Below are 24400 nucleotides of genomic sequence, written 5' to 3'. Positions count from 1 at the left end.
ATCAACTACTTCCCAAGTATTAGCCTTTTTTAAAGCATTTAGTTCAACTTGCATTGCTTCAACCCAATGAGGTATAGATTTAGCTTGATTATAGTGAGTTGGTTCAAAATAAGAGTGTAGAGTTATCAAACATGCCCGATAGTTGGGAGTTAAAGAGTCATAGGAGACAAACCTATTTGGGGGTATTGATATTCTAGAAGAATGCCTAACTTGTGGTTCCTCAATTGATTCGGAAATTTGAGAGTATTTTTCGAGGGCACTAATAGGTTTTTCTTGATTTCTTCTTGAGTAAACATTGATATTGGCATTGCTATCATGAACATTTGTATTTGAATTACTATCATTTGAGAGTGTTATGTCAAGAGGGGATACCTCGTGAGTGTCATCTATGTTTTCAAGAGAATCTTCTTGTATGTCATCAATAAGATCATATAAGAACACATAATCGATTTCATTTGTTTCTTCTATTTTATCAAAACCGTTTTCTTCTTCGAGAAATGTTACATCTTTTGAAACATATAGTTTATCATTCTTAAAATCATAACATCTATACCCTTTTTTATTTTCACCATATCCAAAAAATACACATTCAATTGCTTTGGGAGATAACTTATCCCTTTTATGTAGTAGGACAAAACATTTGCAACCAAAAATACGAAGTCGATTAAAATCAGGTGAAAACTTAAAGAGTTTCTCATAGGGAGAAGCATTTTTTAACTTAAAAGAGGGCATTCTATTGATTAGATAGGTTGAGGTAAGAACGGCTTCCGCCCAATTTTTTTTTGGAATATTTCTAGACACAAGCAATGTTCTAGCGGTTTCTATAATGTGCCTATGTTTCCTTTCTGCTAGGCCATTTTGTTGAGGAGTCCTAGGACATGACTTTTGATGACAAATGCCATTTTGGTTTAAATAGTTTTGGAATTCGTGAGATAAGTATTCACCACCGGAATCGGATCTTAAAATAGATATGTTACTTTGAAATTGATTTTGAACCTTTTTATGAAAATCTTTAAAGAAAGTAAATACTTCCGACTTATGACTAAGGAAATAAATCCAAACATACCGAGTAAAGTCATCAATAAACGTAACATAATATGAATAACCCCCTTTAGACATAACCGGAGAAGGACCCCAAACATCCGAATGCACCAATTCAAAAGGCCTTGATGAAAAAAAAGATCTAGTTGGAAAAGGAATAGACTTCATTTTTCCAAAAATGCAATCTTTGCAATTAATTTCTTTTTCCTTACAAAATTTGTTTCCAAAAGGAAAGAGATACATTTTGGAATAACTTGGATGACCAAGTCTTTTATGCCAAGTTTCCATATTTTTTTCTTGGACATAAGAACAAAAAAAGTTTGTAGGGAGATCAAGATGGTCCATATAATAGAGGTCTCCCTTTCTATGGCCTTGCCCAATCCGCTTCCCGGACCGGAGATCCTGCACAAAGCAACCATTAGATGAGAAAGATATTTCACATCCATGGTCGGCAATTTGAGAAACCGAAAAAAGGTTTAAATTTAATTTGGGAACAACTCTTACTTTTGGAACACAAAAATTTTGAGAATCTTTAAAAGAGCCAATACTTGAAATTTTCAAAAAGGTTCCATCGGTCGTTGAGACACAAGAGTCCTTTGAATTGATGCAAACATCACTAAGTGCATTCTCATGAGAGGTCATATGAAAAGAAGCTCCGGAATCAAGGATCCAAGAATACGTACCGGGTGATGATGTTGAAACAATGGCCGCACCCGATGTGGAGGAAGAAACTTTAAGCATTTGTTGGAGAGCCATAGATATTTGTCCAAGAGTTTCTTTAATGTCATTGTTTTTGCCTTCATCTTCTTTGGAGGTGGTTTCTTCAAGAGAGGCTACTTTAGGCTTGAAGGCTCCCATAAGCTTTGGACAAACGGGTCTAATGTGACCCGGCTCATTGCAATAATGACAAACAATCAATTTTCTTCCTCCATTGTAGTTCCCTTGTTTCCCAAAATGAGGAGGCTTATAGGTTCTAACATTGTTACCCGGTTTGGATACGGCAAGGACTTCATCAACATGCTTACTCATGCCAAGCCTTGTCTCCTCTTGAGTGATTTCGGCAATAGCATCCTCAATAGGAGGAAAAATAGATCTATGGAGAAGTGAGGATCTCACTTGCTCAAATTCGGGGCGTAGCCCAAAAAGAAATTGAAACAATCGCTCTTGTTCCATTTGTTTTTGTCTTAAATCAACATCTTCCATAGAAACCCACTTTGGCTCTAAAAGAGCCAATTCATCCCATAGTGGGTTAAGGGCACTATAGTAGTCTTGAATGCTAGAATCACCTTGCTTGGTGGTTCTAACTTTTTCTTGCAAGAAGTATGCTCTTGCAAGATCCTTTTGGGTATACATACCCCTCATAAAGGACCAAGCCTCATTGGCTCTACGAAATTTAGCTATATTAGCACATACCTTAAGCTCCACATTGTTCATAAACCACGCAAGGATTTTTGCGTGATTGCTTTCCCAATCTTCTACTTCCTTTTGATGATTTTCAATGGCCTTGAGACGAGCATCTCCCTCAAGAGCTTTTTCTTGATCTTCTTCCATTTTTGTGAGCATGAGCTTAGGTTCCGGAACGGTCCCCATGACATAACCCCAAAGTTTCTTCCCTTTGAGATTATTCTCCATTGCTGATGCCCACATCATATAGTTATTTCCATTGAGTTTGAAAGAAAGATCAATCTTTGTCTCCATGATGTTGCCAAGAAGTGAGAAGATGTCCACCAAAATAAGAGATACACGAACCACACCTTTCCTTCAAGAATCGAGTGGCTCTGATACCATGTAATGAGATATTGCGGAAATATAAAGAGTGCATACAAGCACATACAACAATGAATAAAAGAGAAAATATCACAAGTCCACGAAGGGACAATACAAGCACAAGCCTTTAAGAAGGCAACAATATACAAAGCCTCTTATTGAAAAGAGAGAGGAACTCTCCAAGATGAGAATACACAAGGGGATCACCCCTATTTATACAAGAGAAGGAGGAGGAAAAAGGAGGGCCAAAGGGCCTCAAAAGGAGAGCCAAAAGGGGGCTCCCATAGAGTCGTTGGGAGCCCCCAACGGTCACATTTGTGACCGTTGGGGGCTCCAACGACTTCTATGTTGGAGCCCCTTTAGGTCCTCAAAAATAATAAAAAAGAAATAAAAAAATAAAAAGTAAAAATTACATTTGTTCAAAAAAGAAAAAATTTGTTGTTTTCTAAAACAACTGTGAAATTACAAAAATACCCCTATCAGGTATTGATGTAATAAACAGAATTTATATATATATATATATATATATATATATATATATATATATATATATATATATATATATATATATATATATATATATGTATATATATATATATATATATATATATATATATATGTATATATATATAATAGGTACATTTTAACAATCTATACCATTCTTGTTATTCGAGATTACAGGATTTGATGAAGACCAGTTATATTCATTCAACAAGGGATTTTTTTTCTTTATCAATCTGAAACCGATTCAGTGTTGACAGCATCAAACCTCTTATGTTTGCTGACCACGACAGGATATAATTTTCCTGGTTAAACTTCTGCAAAAAAAAAAAGGCAGAATATCTATTAATTGAATCTGGTCCAGAAATTCTCCTTTTCCTTTATTCCCAATCACTTGTGTTACCCTCAATGGATTCCTCATTCTCACAAATGCCTCTTTCTTCTAATTTTCTTAGTCAACTCGTCTCTGAGAAGTTAAACAATAGCAATTTCTTGACTTGGAAAAGACAGCTTGTCCCTTTTATAAGGAGTCAATATCTCTCTGAACATCTGGATGGGTCAATTCCAACCCCTCCAGAGTTTATCTCACAGAAAAAGGAAGATGATAAAGGAGCATCTTCTACTGTGCTTCTCAGAAATCCAGATTATATAGCGTGGATGAAGAGAGACCAAGCATTGGTGGCATACATCACCTCTACATTGTCACAAGAAGTTCTTGTAGCCATCCCTGATGATTGTTCAGCCAAGGAATTGTGGCATAAGTTACTTCAGACATATTCGCAAATATTTGAGGCTAGAGTTGTGTTTCTTAAGCGAGAATTTCAGATGTTGAGGAAAGATTCCATGTCGATCATGGAATACTTAAATAGAATGAAGAGTATCACGGATCAGCTGGCTATCGTGGAATGTGTGGTTAATGACAAAGACAAAGTACAACAAACTCTAAGCGGACTCGGGCCAGATTATCATGTTCTGACAACGTTATTATTGTGCCTCCCAGAGCTCCCTAAGTTCGAAGATCTACGTGCAAAATTGTTACAATATGAGATGAGTCTGAAGGGGTTTTCTGAAGAAAATCATGTGCAATCTGGGACTCAAGAAGTTCTTGCTACAGGGCTAACTTATGGCAGAGGAAGAGGAGGTGGTGCTTTTCGAGGCAGAAGTGGACAGGGAAGACCTGGTTTTGGGGGTCGTAGGCTACTTCCAACGCCCAATGTTTCTTCCAATCTGCAAGGTGGGTCATTTCCTACTTGTTTCTTATGTAACAAAAGAGGACATATTAAAGCAAATTGTTGGTTCAATCCCCAAAATAAAGGGAAAACTTTGCAATTAGAAGCCAAGAAAGACATAGAAAATTCAAAGGCTTGGGGAGAAGTAAAAGAGTTACTATTGGCAGCACTGGCAGGGCTAAATATGAAGCAAAATGATAAAGGCACTTGGTATGTTGACTCAGGGGCAGCAACCCACGTTTCAGGTGATGCGGGTAAACTCTTAAACCTTATTCCTTATGTTGGTAGAAATAGCATAGTCACAGGAGATGGGACCCACCACTCTATATCGCACATTAGAAATGTTGTTATACCCATGTCTAAGTCATCCCTTCAACTTCCAAATGTTCTTCATGCACCAAATATTCAGAAAAATATTGTTTGTGTCAAAACTTGTTGATGATATTAATGCTTCAGTTGAATTTACTCCCTCTTCTATTTATGTCAAGGATCTTCGCACGAGGGAGACATTCGCTGAAGGAAAAAGGCGAGGCAATATGTACATTTTTTAAGAAGATCCCTCCTCCACAGTTCATTCCACTTGTTCATCGAAGCTCTATCAGCATCCTGTTAGATTTCATAAAACAAAATTTATCTTGCGTGAAGGGTGAAGAACAGAGAGAGAGAAGGCGCTGCAGAGAAAACTTGATTCCTCAATACAGAAATCAGTTGCTACTAATGTTGTCATTATATATGTTACTAATACAAATTTAGGGTACTAAAATACCCTTTTACAAAGAGAAGAAAATACATGTGTGCCATTAATGAAAGGATACATGATCACGGGTCTGGACCCAGACCCGTGATCCAAACACGTCTTTTCACCCTCCCTCAAGTTGTGCATGGTTTTGAACCATGAACAACTTGCCTTTTAACATCCAAAACATGTCTTTAGTCAAACCTTTTGTGAATATATAAGCCACTTAATTGGTGATTCGTACAAATTCAGGCTCAATCTCCTTCTCTTCTACCTTTTGTCTCACAAAATGTTGATCTATTTCGATGTGTTTGGCACGACTGTGATAAATAAGATTGAAGGACATATTTATGACACTTTGATTATCACATAAAAGAAGGGATCGAGAGATCGATTCTCTCACTTTTGTCAGTAAGTGCCTAATCCATGTAGCTTTAGCAATAGTAGCTGCCATTGACCTATATTCGGCTTCTGTACTAGATCTAGCAACAGCCTTTTGTTTCTTACTGCTCCAGGATACCAAATTCATCCCAACAAATACGCAATCGCCTGATACAGATCTACGTTCGTCTGGATCTCCCGCCCAATCTGCATCAATATAGACAATAATTTCATGTGCATTTTGTCCATTTGTCCTTTTTCTGTACAAAAGACCATCCCCAACAGTTCCTTTTAAGTACTGAAGTATCCTCTTAACCGCCTCCATATGCCCTTCACGCGGCTCATGCATAAACTGAGATACTTGATTTACTGAGTAAACGATATCAAGTCGAGTGAAAGTGAGATATTGCAACATGCCGATTATGCTACGATATCTTGTAGGATCCTTATACAAATCTCCATCTTGAGAGCTGAGTTTATGATGAAGAACACTAGGAGTTCCCAAAGGTTTGCAATCCTTCATACCTGCCTTGTTGAGAACATCAATAGTGTACTTATGTTGGGTGAGAGTCATTCCTTCAGAAGTACTGTCAACTTCAACCCCAAGGAAGTATCGCAGTTTACCAAGATCCTTCATTTTGAATCTTTGATTCAAGAGATGCTTAACCTCCTTAATATGAACTTTGAAGTTCCCTGTGATGATAATATCATCTACGTATATCAATAGGAGGGTAAATGTGTCTTGGTTCTTGAATATAAACAAAGAATAGTCAAGGAGATAGCGCCGTAAACTATATTTTTGTATTTCCAGAGAGAAACTATCAAACCAAGAACGAGAAGCCTGCTTCAACCCATATATTGCCCTTTTTAATTTGCAAACATATTTTGTAGGATTGCCTTCTGCATATCCAGTGGGTTGTTCCATGTATACTTCTTCCTTCAAATTTCCATGTAGAAAGGCGTTTTTGACATCAAGTTTATTGATTGTCCACTGATGTTCAATAGCTAAAGATAATATGATTCTGATTGTTCCCGTTTTCACAACTGGACTAAAGGTCTCATCACAATCCTGTCTCTGCTCTTGTGTAAATCCTTTGGTGACAAGTCTCGCCTTGTACCTTTCTATAGTGCCATCCGGTTTGTAGTTTATTTTGTACACCCATTTCGACCCAACTACATTTCTGTCAGGTGGTCTGGGAACAACATCTCAGGTACCACATCCATGTAGAGCCTCCATCTCTTCATTCATTGCTTCAATCCATCTTTTAGAATTTGCTGCTTGGAAAAATGTTGTAGGCTCATCTTCCTTGCCCAAAGCAGTTAGAAACAGTTAAAAGTCTAGCGAAAAATTCTTATAGCTGACCCATCTTTCGATCGGGTGACGAGAGTGGGTGGATCTTCTAACATCTAAAGTAGAAGTAGATGTAGAGGGTGTATCCATTTCCTGATTAAAAATAGTGGGCGCCTCGCTTCCTCGTCGGGTATAGACAAAACCTCTATACCTTTCTGTATTCAAAGGTGGCTCGATGCTCTCCTGTGCAATCAACCTATCAGCAGGCATAGTTTCCTTATCCTTCTGATAAGAATCTAAAGAACAGATATTGTTAGTACTGGAGAAAAGTTCAGAGTTCAACCAAGGATAATAGACCTCAACTTTGGAATTTGATTCAGAATAATTGATGTGACGATGATCAAAGTTCAATTCGTCGAAGATAACATTTCTTGATATTTTGATGCGCTTGCTCATGAGATCATAGCACTTGTATCCTTTATAGTTATCTTCATAACCCACAAACTTGCACTTCAAGGCCTTGTCCTGAAACTTATGTCTCATTGAACTGTCAATATGAACATAACATACACAACCAAACACGTGCAAATCATGATAGTTGGGATGAACTTCAAATAGAGAAAAGTAAGAAAATTTGTTTTCCAAAATATCTATGGGCAATAGATTTATCACATGGACTGCTGAATGAAAGGCTTTTGTCCATAGAGTAATCGGAAGATTACTATCATGCATCATGCTCATTGCACTCTCAACAATACGGCGATGCTTCCTTTCGGCAATTTCATTCTGCTGAGGCGTATGAGGGCAAGATACCCTTCTCCTTATTCCATTACTTTGAAAAAAATTAATAAAGTCACTTGAAGAGAATTCACCTCCCCAATCACATTGGAAGCAAAGAATATTTTCAAAAAATTGATTCTTGGCAAAGGAGTGAAAATTTTGGAACTTGAAGGTCTCAGACTTATGTTTCATAAAGAAAATCCAAGTATAACGAGAATAACTGTCAACAAATATAAGATAATATCTAGTTCCAGACACAGAGGCAACTGGGGCTGGCCCCCAAACATCAGAACATATAATCTCAAAAGGTCTTGAAGCTCTTTTATTGATAGAATGAAAAGGTAAAACATGACTCTTGTACAAAAAACAACTAGAACATTTTTTGTCATTAACATTCATTCCTAAACTACACTTGAGAATGAGATTATTTGAAACAAACTTCTGAATGAAACTACTAATGCAGTGACCTAAACAACCATGCCAAAGATTTGGCTTATTGGACTCAGAGCCACTAAAAACACATGAAGGAATCTCTGAAGATGACGATGAGGAGAGCTTCAAGTTGGAATCAACAGGACGAACACGAGTAGTAGGATCTTCTTGAAAAACATACATATTATTGCCTTGTCGTTTCCCTTTAGCGAACGTCTCCCTCGTGCAGAGATCCTTGACAAGGACAGAAGAGGGAGTAAATTCAACTGAAGCATTGATATCATCGACAAGCTTGGAAACGGAGACAATGTTTTTCTTGATGTTAGGAGCATAAAGAACCTTTGAAAGACTGAGAGAAGACTTTGACATAGGTATGACGGAATTACCAATATGAGAGATAGAGTGGTGGGATCCATCCCCAGTGACTATACTATTTTTACCAATGTAAAGAACACCGTTTAAGAGCTTACCAACATCACCAGTAACTAGGGGTGGCAATCGTGTCGGGTTGGCGGGTCGACCCGACGGGTTGGCGGGTCAGCATACCTCAACCCGAACCCGACCCGTTTATTAAACGGGTCGGCTGTGGCAAACACGAACCCGACCCGTTTAATAAACGGGTAACCCGACACGACCCACCAACCCATTTAATAAATGGGTTGGGTCGGGTAAACGGGTTCTCAGGTTCGCGGGTCAGGTTGACGGGTCGGGTTGGCGGGTCGGGTTGGCAGGTTGGCGGGTCGGGTTGGTGGGTTGACCCACCCGCCTAACCCGTTTATTAAACGGGTCAGCCGGGTTGGCGGGTTGGCATACCCCCAACCCGAACCCGACCTGTTTAATAAACGGGTTACGCGGGTCGACCCGTTTATTAAACGGGTTGGCTTAAGCCCAACCCGAACCCGCCTAAGAGGCGGGTTGGCGGGTCGTGTCAAGTTTTGCCACCCCTATCAGTAACATGAGTCGCTGCTCCAGAGTCCACATACCAAGTATCCTGCTCATTCTGTTTCAGATTTAATCCTGTTAAGGCTGACAATAGCAACTCTTTTACTTCTCCATTGACCTTTGAGCTATCAGTTCCTCTTTTTGCTTCAGTCTGTGTTGATTTTCCTTTATTCAAGGGATCAAACCAACAATTAGCTTTGATGTGCCCCTTTTTATTACACAGAAAACAAGTAGGAATTGGCCTTGTCGCTGTGAGTTGGGAGCTATGTTGGGTGTAGGTAATATTACACGACCTCCTTGTCCTCCTCTTCTCTTAACATCATAACTTCCTCGTCCTCGCCCATAAGCTACCCCTGTGGCAAGAACATCTCTCGTGCCTGTATACATATATGGTTCTTTAGAGAACCCTTTTAAGGTTATCTCATATTGGAGTAATTTTGCATGCAGGTTTTCAAATCTGGGCAGATCAGGTAAACACAATAAAGAAGTAACAATCATATGATATTCAGACTCCAATCTACTCAGAGTTTGTTGTACCATATCCTTATCACTCACTGCACATCCAACAACTGCTAGTTGATCTGTGATGATCTTTAATTTGTTCAAGTAGGTCATGGACTCTTTTCTTAACATCTGAAATTCTCTTTAAGAAACATAATCCTCGCCCGAGAAACTTGTGAATATGTCTGAACTGAAAAAGGTGAAAAGGATCCGAGACCCGGGACCCGACCCGAGTCAACCCGATCCATGTAATGTAAAGATCGTGTACAGAGTATACGTTTACTCTTAATCGGGTCTGGATACACCAGACCCGGATCCATATCTATGTAAAATAAAGTTATAAATGTATTCCTTTAGGTCACGATTTTATACAGAAATGGTGACAGACGCATTTCTTGCATTTCGTCTCTCCCTCTCTCTCTCTCTTTCTCAATGCAGGTATGGGTGGTGGATTTCTAACATGGTATCAGAGCAGTGTTGAAGCCTGGCCTGAGATCGCCTTCTCGTCTGCGTGCATTTTCTTCCCCCTTTCCTTCGTGTTCTTCAGTTCCGGTAAGATCGACAACGTCTCCTTCTCTTCCGTCAACATCTCCTCTTTTCTTCCTTGTTCTTTAAGATCTGATTCTCTCTGGAATCAAAGTGGACTTTCAGTTGGATTTGCCAACGTGAAAAGACGCAGACCAGTTTTCTCTTCCTCGATCTAAATATTTTATTTGTTGAAGTTAATATTTGTGCTATTTTTGTCTGCATAAAATTCTTCTCTCGTTCTTCCCTCCTCTTCTGAATTTTTCCTGTGTATCCTATTCACGTGAATCTTGTTCACGTGAACCCAGACCGTGAAAAACGAGGGGTTGTATTTCACGTGAATCGCTAAAATCGATTCACGTGAAACATCAGACCAATCGTGTGCCCTATTTCGTTTTCTGTTTGACATTGCCTGCTTGTCTCCCTTTACTGTTGTCGTCCGCTCGATCTCCCTTTGTCTAATCCCTTTCACGCATTCATTCCTACATATTCAAATATATATTTGCCGTGTAGTTTTTTTTTTTTGCTAATCGCTTGAAAACATATCTAACGTGGAAAAGTTCTTTTAATATCAGTTTTCTGGAGAGCATAGAAAAAGGTTCAGTCTCTCTATTCTTATTCTCTGAATCTGACAGCCGCAGGCTCAGCATTTCGTGAACACTTTTGCTGAAATCCACTCTCTATGGATCCTCATTCCCTTCAATCAAATATTTCTTCAAGTTTTCTCAACCAACTCATTTCTGAAAAGTTGAATACGTCAAACTTCTTGATTTGGAGGAGACAAATCATTCCCTTTATAAGGAGCCAAGGTCTCTTAGGTCACTTTGATGGAACCATCAATGTTCCACTAGAATTTGTTCAGAGAGAAGAGAAAGATGATCAAGGTGTGAGTTCGATCGTATATGTCAAAAATATAGAATTTCTCAATTGGGAAAGAAAAGATCAATCTGTTGTTGCATACATCACCTCAACCCTATCCCAAGAGGTTCTTGTTGCCATTCCCGACAATTGTACAGCATTGCAACTCTGGGAGCAACTGGTCCAGACGTATTCGCAGGTTTCACAAGTCAGGATGGTTTTTCTAAAAAGGGAATTTCAGTTGCTAAGAAAACATTCCATGACCATCATGGAATATTTGAACAAGATGAAGATCATCACAGATCAGCTTGCAGTTATAGGATGTGCCGTTAGTGACAAGGACATGGTGCAACAAACTCTGAGCGGATTGGGATCTGACTACAATATGATAGTCACTTCACTATTGTGCCTTCCTATTCTTCCTACCTTTGATGAGCTATGAGCCAAATTGATCCAGTACGAAATGACTCTAAAGGGATTCTCTGAAGAAACTCACATTCACCCAAATTCTCAAGAAGTTTTTGCCACAGGAGTGTCTTATGGTAGAGGACGGGGACGAGGAGGACAAGGGCAAAGTGGACACGGAGGGCGTGGTCTGCTTTCCACTCCAAACATGTTAGCTCATGCGCAGGGATCAAGATCCATTCCTACTTGCTTCCTTTGTAACAAAAGGAGGCATATCAAGGCAAATTGCTGGCATAATCCAGAGAATAAAGGAAAGGGTCCACAAACGAAAACCAAAAGAAAGTTCACAAATACCAGAGACAATGGAGAGATTAAAGATCTGTTGATATCTGCCTTATCAGAGTTGAAATTAAGGCAGAGCGATGAAGGCACTTGGTTTGTTGACTCAGGGGCAGCAACTCATGTGACAGGTGATGCAGGTAAATTTTTTAACCCTATTCCTTATTTTGGAAAAAGTAAGATTGTCACGGGAGATGGATCCCACCATCCTGTTTCTCATGTTGGAAAAACTGTCATCCCCATGCCATAATTCCACTCTTACTCTTTCTGACGTTCTTCATGCTCCTGACATCAAGAAAAATATTGTCTCTGTTTCCAAACTTAATGATGATAATAATGCTTCAGTTGAATTTACTCTTTTGTATGTGCAGGTCAAGGACCTATGCACGAGGGAAACATTCGCTGAAGGAAAGAGACGAGGCAATATGTATGTCTTTGAAGAAACTCCATGTCATGTTGTTCGCCCTGTTCATCTGAATTTGAAGCCTTCATTAGAGTCATGTTCATCCTCTTATGCTAATGTTTTTAGTATTTCTGAATGTAATAAGTCATTTTTGTGGCATAGTCGATTAGGACATTGTGGGAGTCATTTTATTGAAAAACTTGTCTCTAATAATCTTATTCCAAAAGAAAGTCTCAATGGGAATGAGAGCAGTCATAAGTGTTTCAGTTGTCTTTCATGCAAGAGTCATGTATTGCCTTTCCATTCCATTAATAAGAGAGCTTCAAAACCTTTTGAGATAATTTGTTCTGATGTATGGGGACCCGCCCCGATTGCCTCTGGATCCTGGAGCAGATACTATCTAATCTTTGTCAATAACTATTCCCGATACACTTGGATATATTTTATAAAAAATAAGTCAGAAGTCTTCTCTTTGTTTCAAAGTTTTCTTTCCTTGGTCAAAAATCAATTTTCTGAGTCCATTCAATTTTTCTAATGTGATGGAGGTGGGGAATTCTCATCCCGTGATTTTATTTCCTTTCTCTGAAATAACGGAATAGGAAGAAGGGTGTCCTGCCCTCACACCCCTCAACAAAATGGGATTGTTGAACGAAAATATAAGCATATTGTTGAAAGTGCCATGAGCATGCTTCATGACAGTAATTTTTCCATCAACCTATGGACAGAAGCTTTCCATTCTGCCGTACATGTGATAAATAGACTACCTATGGTTGTTCTGGAAAATAAGTCTCCTTATCACTGTCTTTTTTGAGTTCATCCTAGTTATCACGATCTGCGTGTTTTTGGATGTGTTTGTTATGTGCATATTGACCAGTCCCTGATAAACAAGTTTTAGGACAAGGCCAAGAAGTGTAGGTTTGTGGGATATGCAGATGACTATAAAGGATATAGGTGTTATGATCCCATCAACAAACGCATCAGAACCTCAAGAAATGTTGTCTTTGATGAACAACATTTTGATCGCGAAGCTGACGCAACGAACATGTCAACTGAAGTTTACTATCCTTGGCTGAGTACAGAACTTTTTGCTGGCCCCAATGAAGCGTATTCCTCAGATTGCGTGCAACAAGAAGAAGAGATGTTTGAGAACATTGGGAAGTTGGGATCACAAAATGCAGAAGAAGTACCAGGTAGATATAAAGGCATTGTCTATTCCAGACAGAGACTGATAGCATCAAGTCATTCAGATCATGTCTCAGTCACCAATCCAACTCCTCATACTCTTGAGATCAGAAAATCAAACCGCATACGACATCCTATTGACAAGTGGGTTAGCTATAACAACTTTTCCTTAGATCTTCAACTTGTTTTTAACTGCCCTCAATAAGGAAGATGAGTTCATTATGTATTATCACGCAGTCACTTCTACCAAATGGGTAGAAGCCATGAATGATGAAATGCAAGCCTTGCATGAATGTGAAACCGGGGAAGTTGTTCCCAAACCACCTGACAAAAATGTTGTCGAATGTAAATGGGTCTATAAATTAAAGTACAAGTCAGATGGAACCATTGAACGATATAAGGTAAGGCTTGTGGCAAAAGGATTCACTCAAGAAGCAGGGCAAGACTATGATGAGACCTTTAGTCCGTTGTAAGAATGGAAACAATTCGAATTATTATTTCTCTGGTTGTTGAACATGGATGGAAGTTGAGTCAGCTTGATATGAAAAATGCATTCTTGCATGGAGATTTGAAGGAGGAAGTATACATGGAGCAACCTCCTGGATATCAAGAACAAAACTGTAAAACCCATGTGTGCAGGTTAAACAGAGCTATCTATGGTCTAAAGCAAGCATCTCGCTCTTGGTTTGATAGCTTCTCGCTAGAGATTCAGAAACATGGATTTTCATGTTCCATGCTGGACCACTCATTATTTATTTTTAAAAATCAGACTGTGACCACTCTATTATTAATTTATGTCGATGATATTATCATCACAGGAAACTCTGCAACCCACATTCAAGAAGTCAAAGACTTACTAGGTCAGAGGTTCAAAATGAAAGATCTTGGAGTTCTATGTTATTTTCTTGGCGTAGAAGTTGATAACCAGGCTCATGGCTTGACCCTCACTCAGCATAAGTACACCGTAGACGTTCTCAGCAAGGCAGGCATGAAAGACTGCAAACCTCTAGGAAATCCGAGTGTGCTTCATCAGAAACTTAGCGCTGATGATGGAGATTTGTGTGATGACCCCACCAGGTATCGAAGCATAATAGGAATGTTACAGTACCTCACATTCACTAGACCTGACATCGTTTATTCAGTCAATCAAGTATCTCAATTTATGCATGCGCCAGATACTGGACATATGGAAGTCGTCAAGAGAATCCTTAGATATCTGAAAGGGACTATTGGGGATGGATTGATATATTCACCACAGTCATATGGCAAAGATGAGCACGAGCTTACTGTATATTGTGATGCTGACTGCTGACTGGGCAGGAGATCCTAACGAATGAAGATCTACATCAGGATATTGTGCCTTCATTGGAAGAAATTTTGTCTCTTGAAGCAGTAGAAAACAAAAGGCTATCGCTAGATCAAGCACCGAGGCTGAATATAGATCCATGGTTGTTGCTACTGCCGAAGTCACATGGATCAGGCATCTACTAACTGAAGTAGGAGAAAAGATCTCCCACACTACCTTGTTATGTGACAATCCCGTACATCGCAGTCGTGCTAAGCACATTGAGATTGACCAACACTTTGTGAGACAGAAGGTTGAAGAAAAAGAGATTGAGCCTGAATTCATCAGTACTGAAAGGCAAGTTGCAGACATATTTACCAAAGGGTTAACCAAGGATCGTTTTTTGATGCTTAAAGGCAAGTTGTTCATGGTCCAAAACCATGATCAACTTGACGGGGGGTGAAAAAGGTGAAAAGGATTCGAGACCCGGGACCCGACCCGAGTCGACCTGATCCATGTAATGTAAAGATCGTGTACAGAGTATACGTTTACTCTTAATCGGGTCTGGATACACCAGACCCGAATCCATATCTATGTAAAATAAAGTTATAAATGTATTCCTTTAGGTCACGATTTTATACAGAAATGGTGACAGACGCAGTTCTTACATTTCGTCTCTCCCTCTCTCTCTCTCTCTCTCTCTCTCTCTCTCTCTCTCTCTCTCTCTCTCTCTCTCTCCTTCTCAATACAGGTACGAGTGGTGGATTTCTAACATGAACTAATCTATCCCAAAGTTGCATGGTTGTACAGTCATCTGGAATTGCTACAAGCACCTCTTGTGACAACGTAGAAGTAACATAAGCCACCAGTGCCTGGTCTCTTTTCATCCAGGTCACGAATTTTGAATTTCTAACATATGTTGTGGTAGATGTTCCTTTACTGTCCTCTTCTTCACGTGATATAAACTTTGGAGGGATTGGAACAGATCCATCCAGATGTCCAGAAAGATACTGACTCCTAATAAAAGGAATGATCTGCCTCTTCCAAGTCAGGAAATTGGAATTGTTTAATTTTTCAGACACGAGTTGATTAAGAAAGCTTGATGAAAGACCAGAAGAAGAAGAAAATGAATCCATGTTTCACAATAAGAATAATATGTCCAGCACACAACCCGATAATAACTAAAGAATGAGGATACCGAAAGGCAACTGTCAACTTCAAAGAAATTCCTGCAATCCTTTTTTTTATAGCAATTATGCAGGTGAACTTGTTGTTTCCTTCCTTTCCCTTTTTTTTTAGAGAGACAATATCAGGCTATGTGAAGATTTGAAAGAAAGAGTCAAGAAGACAGTTGATTGCACAAGTGAGGCTAGATCTGATTCTGATCAGATCTAAGGAAATCTGATCAAGAAAGGAAACTAATTACGTGATCAGACCTAATTCTGATCAACAAGAGAATATATAACAAGGTTGAGAGGACGGCATAAAGTGTATTAATAACAGAGAAATGTGATCAGATCTGATCAAGAAGATGATGTAGAAGAAATAATTAGGGTTTAAGAGTCAAGACAGAATTGGTTGGAGTCGATTTCTAATCAGAGAAACGTGATCCGATCTGATTCTGATCAGGTCTGATCGAGAAGACGATGCAGAAAGTTTTGGAGTTAAGAGGGAGACCGAAAAGAGAACTCGGGTTCTCGTGCTCAGATCTGAGTATTCAGAAAAACGTGATCAGACTGATTATGATCAGATCTGATCGATAAGATAACGTAGAAGGTTTTGGGATTAAGAGAGAGACAGAAAAGAGAACTCGGGTTCTTGTGCTCAGATCTGATTTTGATCAGGTCTGATCAAGATTAAGAATAAGAAAAAAAAATGTTGGAATTCGATTTTCAGACTTGGAAGAAGAAGAATCTTTCTAGACATACCTTTTTGGAAGCAGTCCTGAATCCAGCTCTAGCATGGCTCTGATACCATGTTAGATTTCATAAAACAGAGTTTATCCTGCGTGAAGGGTGAAGAACAGAGAGAGAGAGGAGTTGTAGAGAAAACCTGATTCCTCAATACAAGAATCGGCTGCTACTAATGTTGTCATTATATATGTTACTAATACAAATTTAGGGTACTAAAATACCCTTTTACAAATAGAAGAAAATACATGTGTGCCATTAATGAAAGGATATATGATCACGGGTCTGAACCCGGACCTGTGATCCAAACATGTCTTTTCACATTCATCATTAGTCTCATCTGAGTTTGTGTTTGTTATTTCTGAATGTAATAAGCCAATCCTTTGGCACAGTCGATTGGGTCATTGTGGTCGTCATTTCATTGAAAAACTTGTCTCAAATAATTTGATTCCTAAGTCTAGTCTGGGTTCAGAAACAAGTAAAATAAAATGTCAGAGTTGTCATTTATGTAAGAGTCATGTTTTACCCTTCAATTCAATCAATAAAAGAGCTTCAAGGCCTTTTGAAATCATATGTTCTGATGTCTGGGGCCCTGCCCCAATTGCTTCTGCTTCTGAAAGTAGATATTGCATTATCTTTGTTGACAGTTATTCACGTTACACTTGGATATTCTTCATGAAGCATAAATCAGAAGTCTTTGGAATATTTCGAAAGTTCTATTCCTTTATCAAAAACCATTTCTCTAAAACCATCCTACATTTTCAATGTGACAGAGGGGGAGAGTTCTCCTCTAGTGATTTTATTGAATATCTCCGGCATAATGGAAAAAGGAGGAGAGTGTCTTACCCACACACACCTCAACAAAATGGGATTGCTCAGAGGAAGCATTGACATATTGTTGAGAGTGCAATGAGTAATCTCCCTATTACTTTATGGATAGAGGTTTTTCACTCTACAATGCATGCGATAAACCGCTTGCCTATGTCACTGTTGAAAAATAGATCACCATACTTTACACTTTTTGGCATCCATCCTGATTACCATGAATTACGTGTTTTTGGATTTGTTTGTTATGTGCACATTGATAGCTCATTAAGGTATAAGTTTCAAGACAAAGCCTTGAAGTGTAGATTTGTGGGGTATGCAGATGAAGCAAATTTGGAAGTTACAAACAACTTTTAAGCAGAAGTACGCTGAAACATAACGGTAAACCTAGAAAGCAACCACTATGGACAATCTGAATTACTGTCATTGGAGAAATCTGAAGCCTAGAGTAATGGCAGAGACCGATTGTACAATATATGTGATCAAGCACTCCAAGCTAATAAGTTATTGATGTTGCTCATCCATGTTACTACTATTCCATTAGAATAACTATTAAAGTTAGGAACGCTTTATGACATACACACAAAAACATGTTGAAGTGCTACAGAAAAGTATCTGATACTAGGTAGACTGCTGCATCACACAAGACTTTGGTTGTCTTTGAAAAATTCATGAAACTGGATATGGAAGAGGCCCTCACACCATGAGGTTTGCAAGTACCACTGTTGCCACCATGAGTCAAATGCACAAGTTTGCACCTTGTTATAAAGTGGCCTTCTTCTTCAACCCACAGGCATCTTTTTGCAGTAATCACAAAGCTGAGTGCTGCCTTTGATGAAGTCTACATGTGCATTTAGAGCACGTTTACTAGTACCATGACATAAGGTCCCTACTGACAGGACAATACATTCAGTCCATTAAGGTCAGGTTTGATTCCAGGACTCCAAGAAACACTCTCCTGCTTCTCATGAACACAAATCACTGGAATCTGGCATCTCTCTTCCAAACTTTGCCCATGAATGAAAAGCCCCAGTTCCAATACCCACATCTAGTGCCTCTTTGAGGGTGTGGATGAAGCGGGGCAAAGAGATTGGGATAGAAATTATTGAGTCAATCCATGATGGTTCTAAGCAGTTTAATATGATAAAATAAATATGTTCTTTTTGCTCCTAATCATCTCCATCTCTCTTCAATTGGACAAATCTATCCTATGTCACAGGGACTCGACTAATAGGCTGCCTCACCTGCATCAATGCGATGCGACGTGGGTGCGGATGCGGGTACGGGTGCCACACCAAGTGCGGTAAAAAACCGTGGGTGTGGTTCATTTTTGTTCAAATTTTTTTTCACTTTTTATGTCGGTGAAAGGCAGGGAGGAGAAGAAGAAGAGAGAGATAGATAAAAAGAGAAGTAAGAAAAATAGGAGAAACAAAGAGAGAGAGAGAGGTACCTTCTTCTTCTTCTTCTTCTTCTTCTTCTTCTTCTTCTCTTACTCGCAGAGGGAGAGAGACAGTGGTGGGGTGAGGGATAAAAAAGAGAGAAGAAGAAGAGAGGGAGAGGGGCGGATGGTGGGTGGGGGTTACTAAGAGAGGAGAAAAGGGGGAGAGAGGCGGTGGGGTGAGGTTACCTAGAGAGAGAGAGAGGTGTGGGGGTTACGAAGAGAGGGAGCGAGAGATGGGGGGGGGGGGGGGGGGGGGGTGTTACCATGAGAGAGATATGTAGGGGTGGGGGTTACGAAGAGAGGGAGAGAGAGAGGCGGTGGGGTGGAGTTAGGGGTGTCAATGGGTCGGGTTTACCCGAACCCAACCGGGACCAAACCCTATACGGTCCGGATATGGTGACAAATAAGAAGACCCAGGTCCGGATACATGGACCCGGGTATAGTTTTTGAAATTTTATATCAAACACAGACCCGAGCCGAGTTTCGATTAAGACCTGCAAATTTTCAATGTAAAAATGATAAAAAATATTATTTTACTAGGTATGGTCCGGGTTTGGTTCATGTAGTTCTTATCAAGTTTGGGTATAGTTTCTCTTATAGTAGACCCGATTAGACCTGGATCCAGATCCGACACCATGCCCAAAAACCTGGTCCAAGTCTGGTTCCACTCAGGTCTGAACCAAACCCGACCCGTTGACACCCCTAAGTGGAGTTAATGGAGTCCATATTTGATCTAGACCCAAACTCTCTCTCTCTCTCTCTCTCTCTCTCTCTCTCTCTCTATATATATATATATATATATATATATATATATATATATACCCTCCCGCACCCAAGTTTTTTTAAAGTGCCGCATCGCCGCACCCGCACCTATGTGACATAGAATCTATCTTATTCAACCTTGTTTGTTCATTGGAATGACATCATAACCAAACCAATGGTGTGGAAGACTCAATGTGATCCACAAAGGCATCTTGTTAGAGGATTGGTAACTGAAGGTATGCTTTGAGAACCTATGGTGAGAACTTTCATTTAGAAAATTCTCGCTAGGGACCACTTCGAATACATATCTCCAACTTCCACCAAACACCACGAATCAAAATAAAATGCACTTCAATAGTAATCTAGACAACTATATGAGCATACAAGAAATAAATACTTCAGCCAACCAAACAACGCAACAGTGGAGATGACAATTCAAGTGAGAAATTATCAAAGATGAGATATTGAGTTTGGGAAAGAACTAGAATTTGAAAGTTATGTTCCAGAGAATTAATGTGGTCCTGGATTTTACTAAGTTCTATTAACTTCCAGGATTCCAAGAATTCTAAAGCTGCAACAGCCAAACAGGTACTCAAAATTTGGTCTATTAATTGTTTGTCTATGCGTTCATGCTTTTGTGTGTGTGTTTGGAAAGACTGTAGAAGATTATGCATATATCAGGACCAAATGGTCCTCAATATTCAAGTCTAAAGGAAAGCAAATCACTTCCACACTTATGTAATATACACAATCTTAGATAATCTTCCAATCCTGTATTAGTAGACCAGATTTTCCAACAAGAAAAGATCTTAATAAAGATAAATTTTCTTGCCACAAATCTTTGAATAACTTTGGAGAGGCACTGGAGTTGCAACAAGCACTTCCTGTTTTGCATCTATGATTGAAGTATTAAAAGTGAAATTTGAGCTATCCTCATGTTTGTAATATAAATACAATCACCAACACTAATTAGTCGTCTCTGATATAAGGTCACAAATTTCTCACTATCCATTTTGTTCTTTCTATGACATTTTACCTCTAATTTCATTTGCTAATCAAGAGAAACTTTATTGAATGAGAAAGACACAGAACAACATTTGTATATGACCAAATGTTTCTTGACAAGTTCAAAGATTCACCTGTAATCTGGCTTTGTGGGTTCATTTCCAAGCACAGTTTTTGCAAATGCCCCACCTTCCATCAATGCAACTGGAGTTAAATTCAACCTATTAGTGGCATCACCAACAGCCCAAATGGAATCAACCGATGTCCTAGAAAATTCATCAACCTGAGACAACCATGAGATAGTGAAGGAAACTGCACAAATGATTTTAATTAGCCAAGCAAGACATATCACATTACTAAGAAAAGAAGAAAATTTTGTAACCTCTATTGCACCATTGCTTGTCATTTTCACACCAACTTCCTCCAGGCCCAAGTTCTATAGTACAAAAAATTAATACGCCATCAGCAAATATCCACAAAATCAAAATGGATTATAAAATATCTCATAAGAGAACAAGAACAATCTATCTACCATCTTCAAACCTTTGTATTTGGTCTTCTACCAGTGGCAAACATAACATGTGAATAACCATCGTAAGTGCCCTTGTTTGTTTTTAGTGCTAGTGAACCATCTGCGAATTTTGTAATGGCTTGTGGGGACTCCTCAGTGTGAAACTCAATTCCTCTTAGAGACATCTGCTCTGCCACAAACTCCCTAATCTGTAGGAATCAAGATAAGATAGAATGATCAACCCTGTCATTGTAACTTCAGCACTTAATAGTCTAAGTGTCACACACGTGTAACAGACCTCCTCATCAAAACCTCTTAAAACCTTTTTCTGCCGAATGAAGACATGAACTTCACTTTTTAATCCATTGAAAATGCCTGCAAACTCCAAAGCAATGTATCCACCACCTACTATTGCAATTTTTCCTGGGTTTGATGGTAAATCCAGAGCAGCATCTGAATCAATAGCATGTTCAATTCCCGGAATATCAGGCATGGAAGGTCGTCCACCAACTGAAATAAGTATATGCTTTGCAGTGTATAATTTTCCATTTACATCAACAGTATGCGGATCTACAACCTGTGCAGTTCAACATTCAGATTTGTACAGAATGAAACTCCAGTAAACAACACTGTAATAAAGAATTCACATAATTTTAACCTGGTCTCAGAAACTAGAAGTGACCCAACCTTTCCACGGCCTTCAAAGAGTGTTACATTAGCACTTTTTAGAATATTCTTGTACACCCCTGTAAGGCGTTGCAGTTCAGCATTCTTGTTAGCTATCATAGTGCCCCAGTCATGCACAGGATCAGAGTTATACTTCCATCCATAGCCTCGACTCTCTTCAAAATCATGAGAATATTTGGAAGAATAGACAAGTAGTTTCTTGGGGACACATCCACGAAGCACACAACTGTTCAATGAGAGAGAGAGAGAGATTGTAAGCTTGAATTTCTAAAAGGCAGTGTATTGGGAGAAAAAAAGGGAATAAACTACTATAAAAGCCCATTCATCAATTCTATGCAATTCATTCTGCACAAAGGAAAAAGGGTCCATAAAAGTACTCAGAGAGAACATGGTTGTTCATTCTGGATAAAATGACAGACTATAGCAAATTAATAAGTCAATTAGTAGTTCAGTATCGTCAAGAGAAAAAGTCAAGAAATCTTTCATGAAATGGGAAATGGTCTCTCCTAGTCGCTCAAAAACACAAGTGAAATGGATCTACAAAATTGGTTCATAACAAGGCCATCACAAGCACAATGTGTCATGGACTATGTCACAGGGACTCGGCCAACTAGGTGCCGCATCCGCGTCGGGTGCGGGTGCGGCACCCGATGCAGTCAACCTGACCCTGGGTGCGGTCAACGCACCCAGGGTCATTTATGTCCAACTTTTGGACTTTATATATATATATATATATATATATATATATATAATTTTTATATTTTTGCCGCACCCCCGCACCCAAGTTTTTTGAAAGTGCCGCACCAGCACCCTCACCCTCACCCTCACCCATGTGACATAGGTCATGGAATTCTCCTACTCATTCAACTCTGTTGTATATATTTACAAAGGTATCACCGGTTCTCAAATGAAAATCATCCAAGTAAGGACAAACCACAGTTACCGGAAGCACCATAGAGAGTGGGGAAGCGCGCTTCTCCGAAGTGCATTTCGGAAGCACGAAACATCGCGCTTCTGAAACGTGCTGCGAAGTGCACAAAAACATTGGAAAGTGTACGGGAAGCACGGTTTCCCCCTTTTTCATTTATTTTTATTTTTATTTTTATTTTTATTTTTATTTTTATTTTTATTTTTATTTTTATTTTTATTTTTATTTTTATTTTTATTTTTTTCTCTTTTTTCATTTCCCCCTCGCTTCCTAGGTCGCTTTTGAGATGATTCTTGGTTCGCTTCTAAGTCGTCCCACGCTTCGTGCTTCCTAAAATTTTGAAAGTACCTCATTTCCCGCTTCCTTGACTGGCAACTCTGGGACAAACCATGTTTATACCGGGATCTTCTACCTCTTCAAATGCTTGCTTGCTTGCTTGGAAGCTATAAGCTATGTGTTTCCAAAAGCTGGTTCTCTTGTCATGGAAAGCATGCATTTGAAGCTATGGTACCTAGACACTCCATTTTGTCCTTTGTACCCGTGTTGACATGTGTGTCTCTGTGTCGACACGCATTGACATCTGAACATGCCATTTTACCCTCCGTACATACAAGTTTCTATTTAATTTATAATTATATTTTCAATATATAATATACATTTTAGATATATATATACATATATATATATATATATTTAGATTATATTAAGTTTATTTTTTATTTATGCGATATTTAATATTTATATACATATATATATAGCCATGTCCCCGTACCCACATTTTTTGGAATTGTCGTGTCGTAGCTGCACCTGCACCCGCACCCATACCCAGGCGACATAGATTTGAAGACATGCAATTTTGGACATGAGAACTGCAGTTTTATCAAAGAAAGAATACATTTACACAATAAATCACAAATGAGCCCATTCATTAAATTCCTTCAAAATGCAAAATGTCTTCATTTTCATTGAACTCAAAGGTATTACAGGTTATTAATTAGAAAAGAGAAAGTCAAGGCAAAAACATTCAAATATTTTGTCTTATTATATAAACTATTATGTAATCTTTTGTAATATAAACTATGTCTATTATGCTGATGCTCATCTTCACTTACCATATCATAATATTAACAAAATTAATAATTTTTGCTTGGACTTGAGATGTTCATATGGAATCACCCTTATATGATCATATTTGATATACATATAGTAGAGTAATTTTATAATCACATAATTAAAAAAGAAAAAAGAAAATTAGTTTAGGTACTATAAGTATTGTATTATCATGTACTTAATGTCTTTAAAAACAAAAACTTTAGTTCATAAACCTTAGATGTAATAGTAGAATTATAGAGGATGACAACTTTGACATTTTTACTTATGGATTAAAAAGAAAATCTTAATTCACTTCTTAAATGCCTCTTAATCACTTCTTTCTGCCTAACACGGAACCAAAAAACACATCTCTTTTCCACTTCCCACATCGATTCTCAATTCAGATCCCTCTTTGGCAAGCTTGGGTTAACCTATGGATCGTAGAAACTTTTTTAAACTAAAGGCTATGAAACCAGAGTAACTACCCATAAAACATTTAACCAACATCCATAGAAGCTTCTTTACCACTGCCAATAATTGGTCATACCAGCATATGACAATCCTTGCACATAATCAAACTCTCAGTAACCTTCCTCAACTTGTGAACAGCTTTACAACCACAGCTAATATTCTCAAGTGCA

General features: G+C 38.7%; 1 protein-coding gene across 2 annotated transcripts in view; it reads right to left on the bottom strand.

The window, feature by feature from the left end:
• Positions 1 to 24400, bottom strand: part of LOC149827785 (glutathione reductase, chloroplastic-like) — a 33812-nt gene that overhangs the window by 7800 nt on the left and 1612 nt on the right. For both annotated transcript variants that reach the window (XM_090019629.1, XM_090019630.1), the window contains exons 2-6: positions 21740 to 21965; positions 21351 to 21629; positions 21085 to 21261; positions 20924 to 20977; positions 20676 to 20824 (exon numbers count right to left, since the gene is read on the bottom strand). In XM_090019629.1, the coding sequence (XP_089875755.1) occupies positions 20676 to 20824; positions 20924 to 20977; positions 21085 to 21261; positions 21351 to 21629; positions 21740 to 21965 (885 nt within the window). The remainder of the gene's footprint in view (positions 1 to 20675; positions 20825 to 20923; positions 20978 to 21084; positions 21262 to 21350; positions 21630 to 21739; positions 21966 to 24400) is intronic.

This window comes from Nuphar pumila, chromosome 10, assembly GCF_984573655.1.
Source record: "Nuphar pumila chromosome 10, dmNupPumi1.hap1.1, whole genome shotgun sequence".
In the NCBI taxonomy this organism is placed as follows: domain Eukaryota; kingdom Viridiplantae; phylum Streptophyta; class Magnoliopsida; order Nymphaeales; family Nymphaeaceae; genus Nuphar; species Nuphar pumila.
Note: the sequence above shows the minus strand (reverse complement) of the source record. Positions and strands in the feature narration are given on the sequence as shown.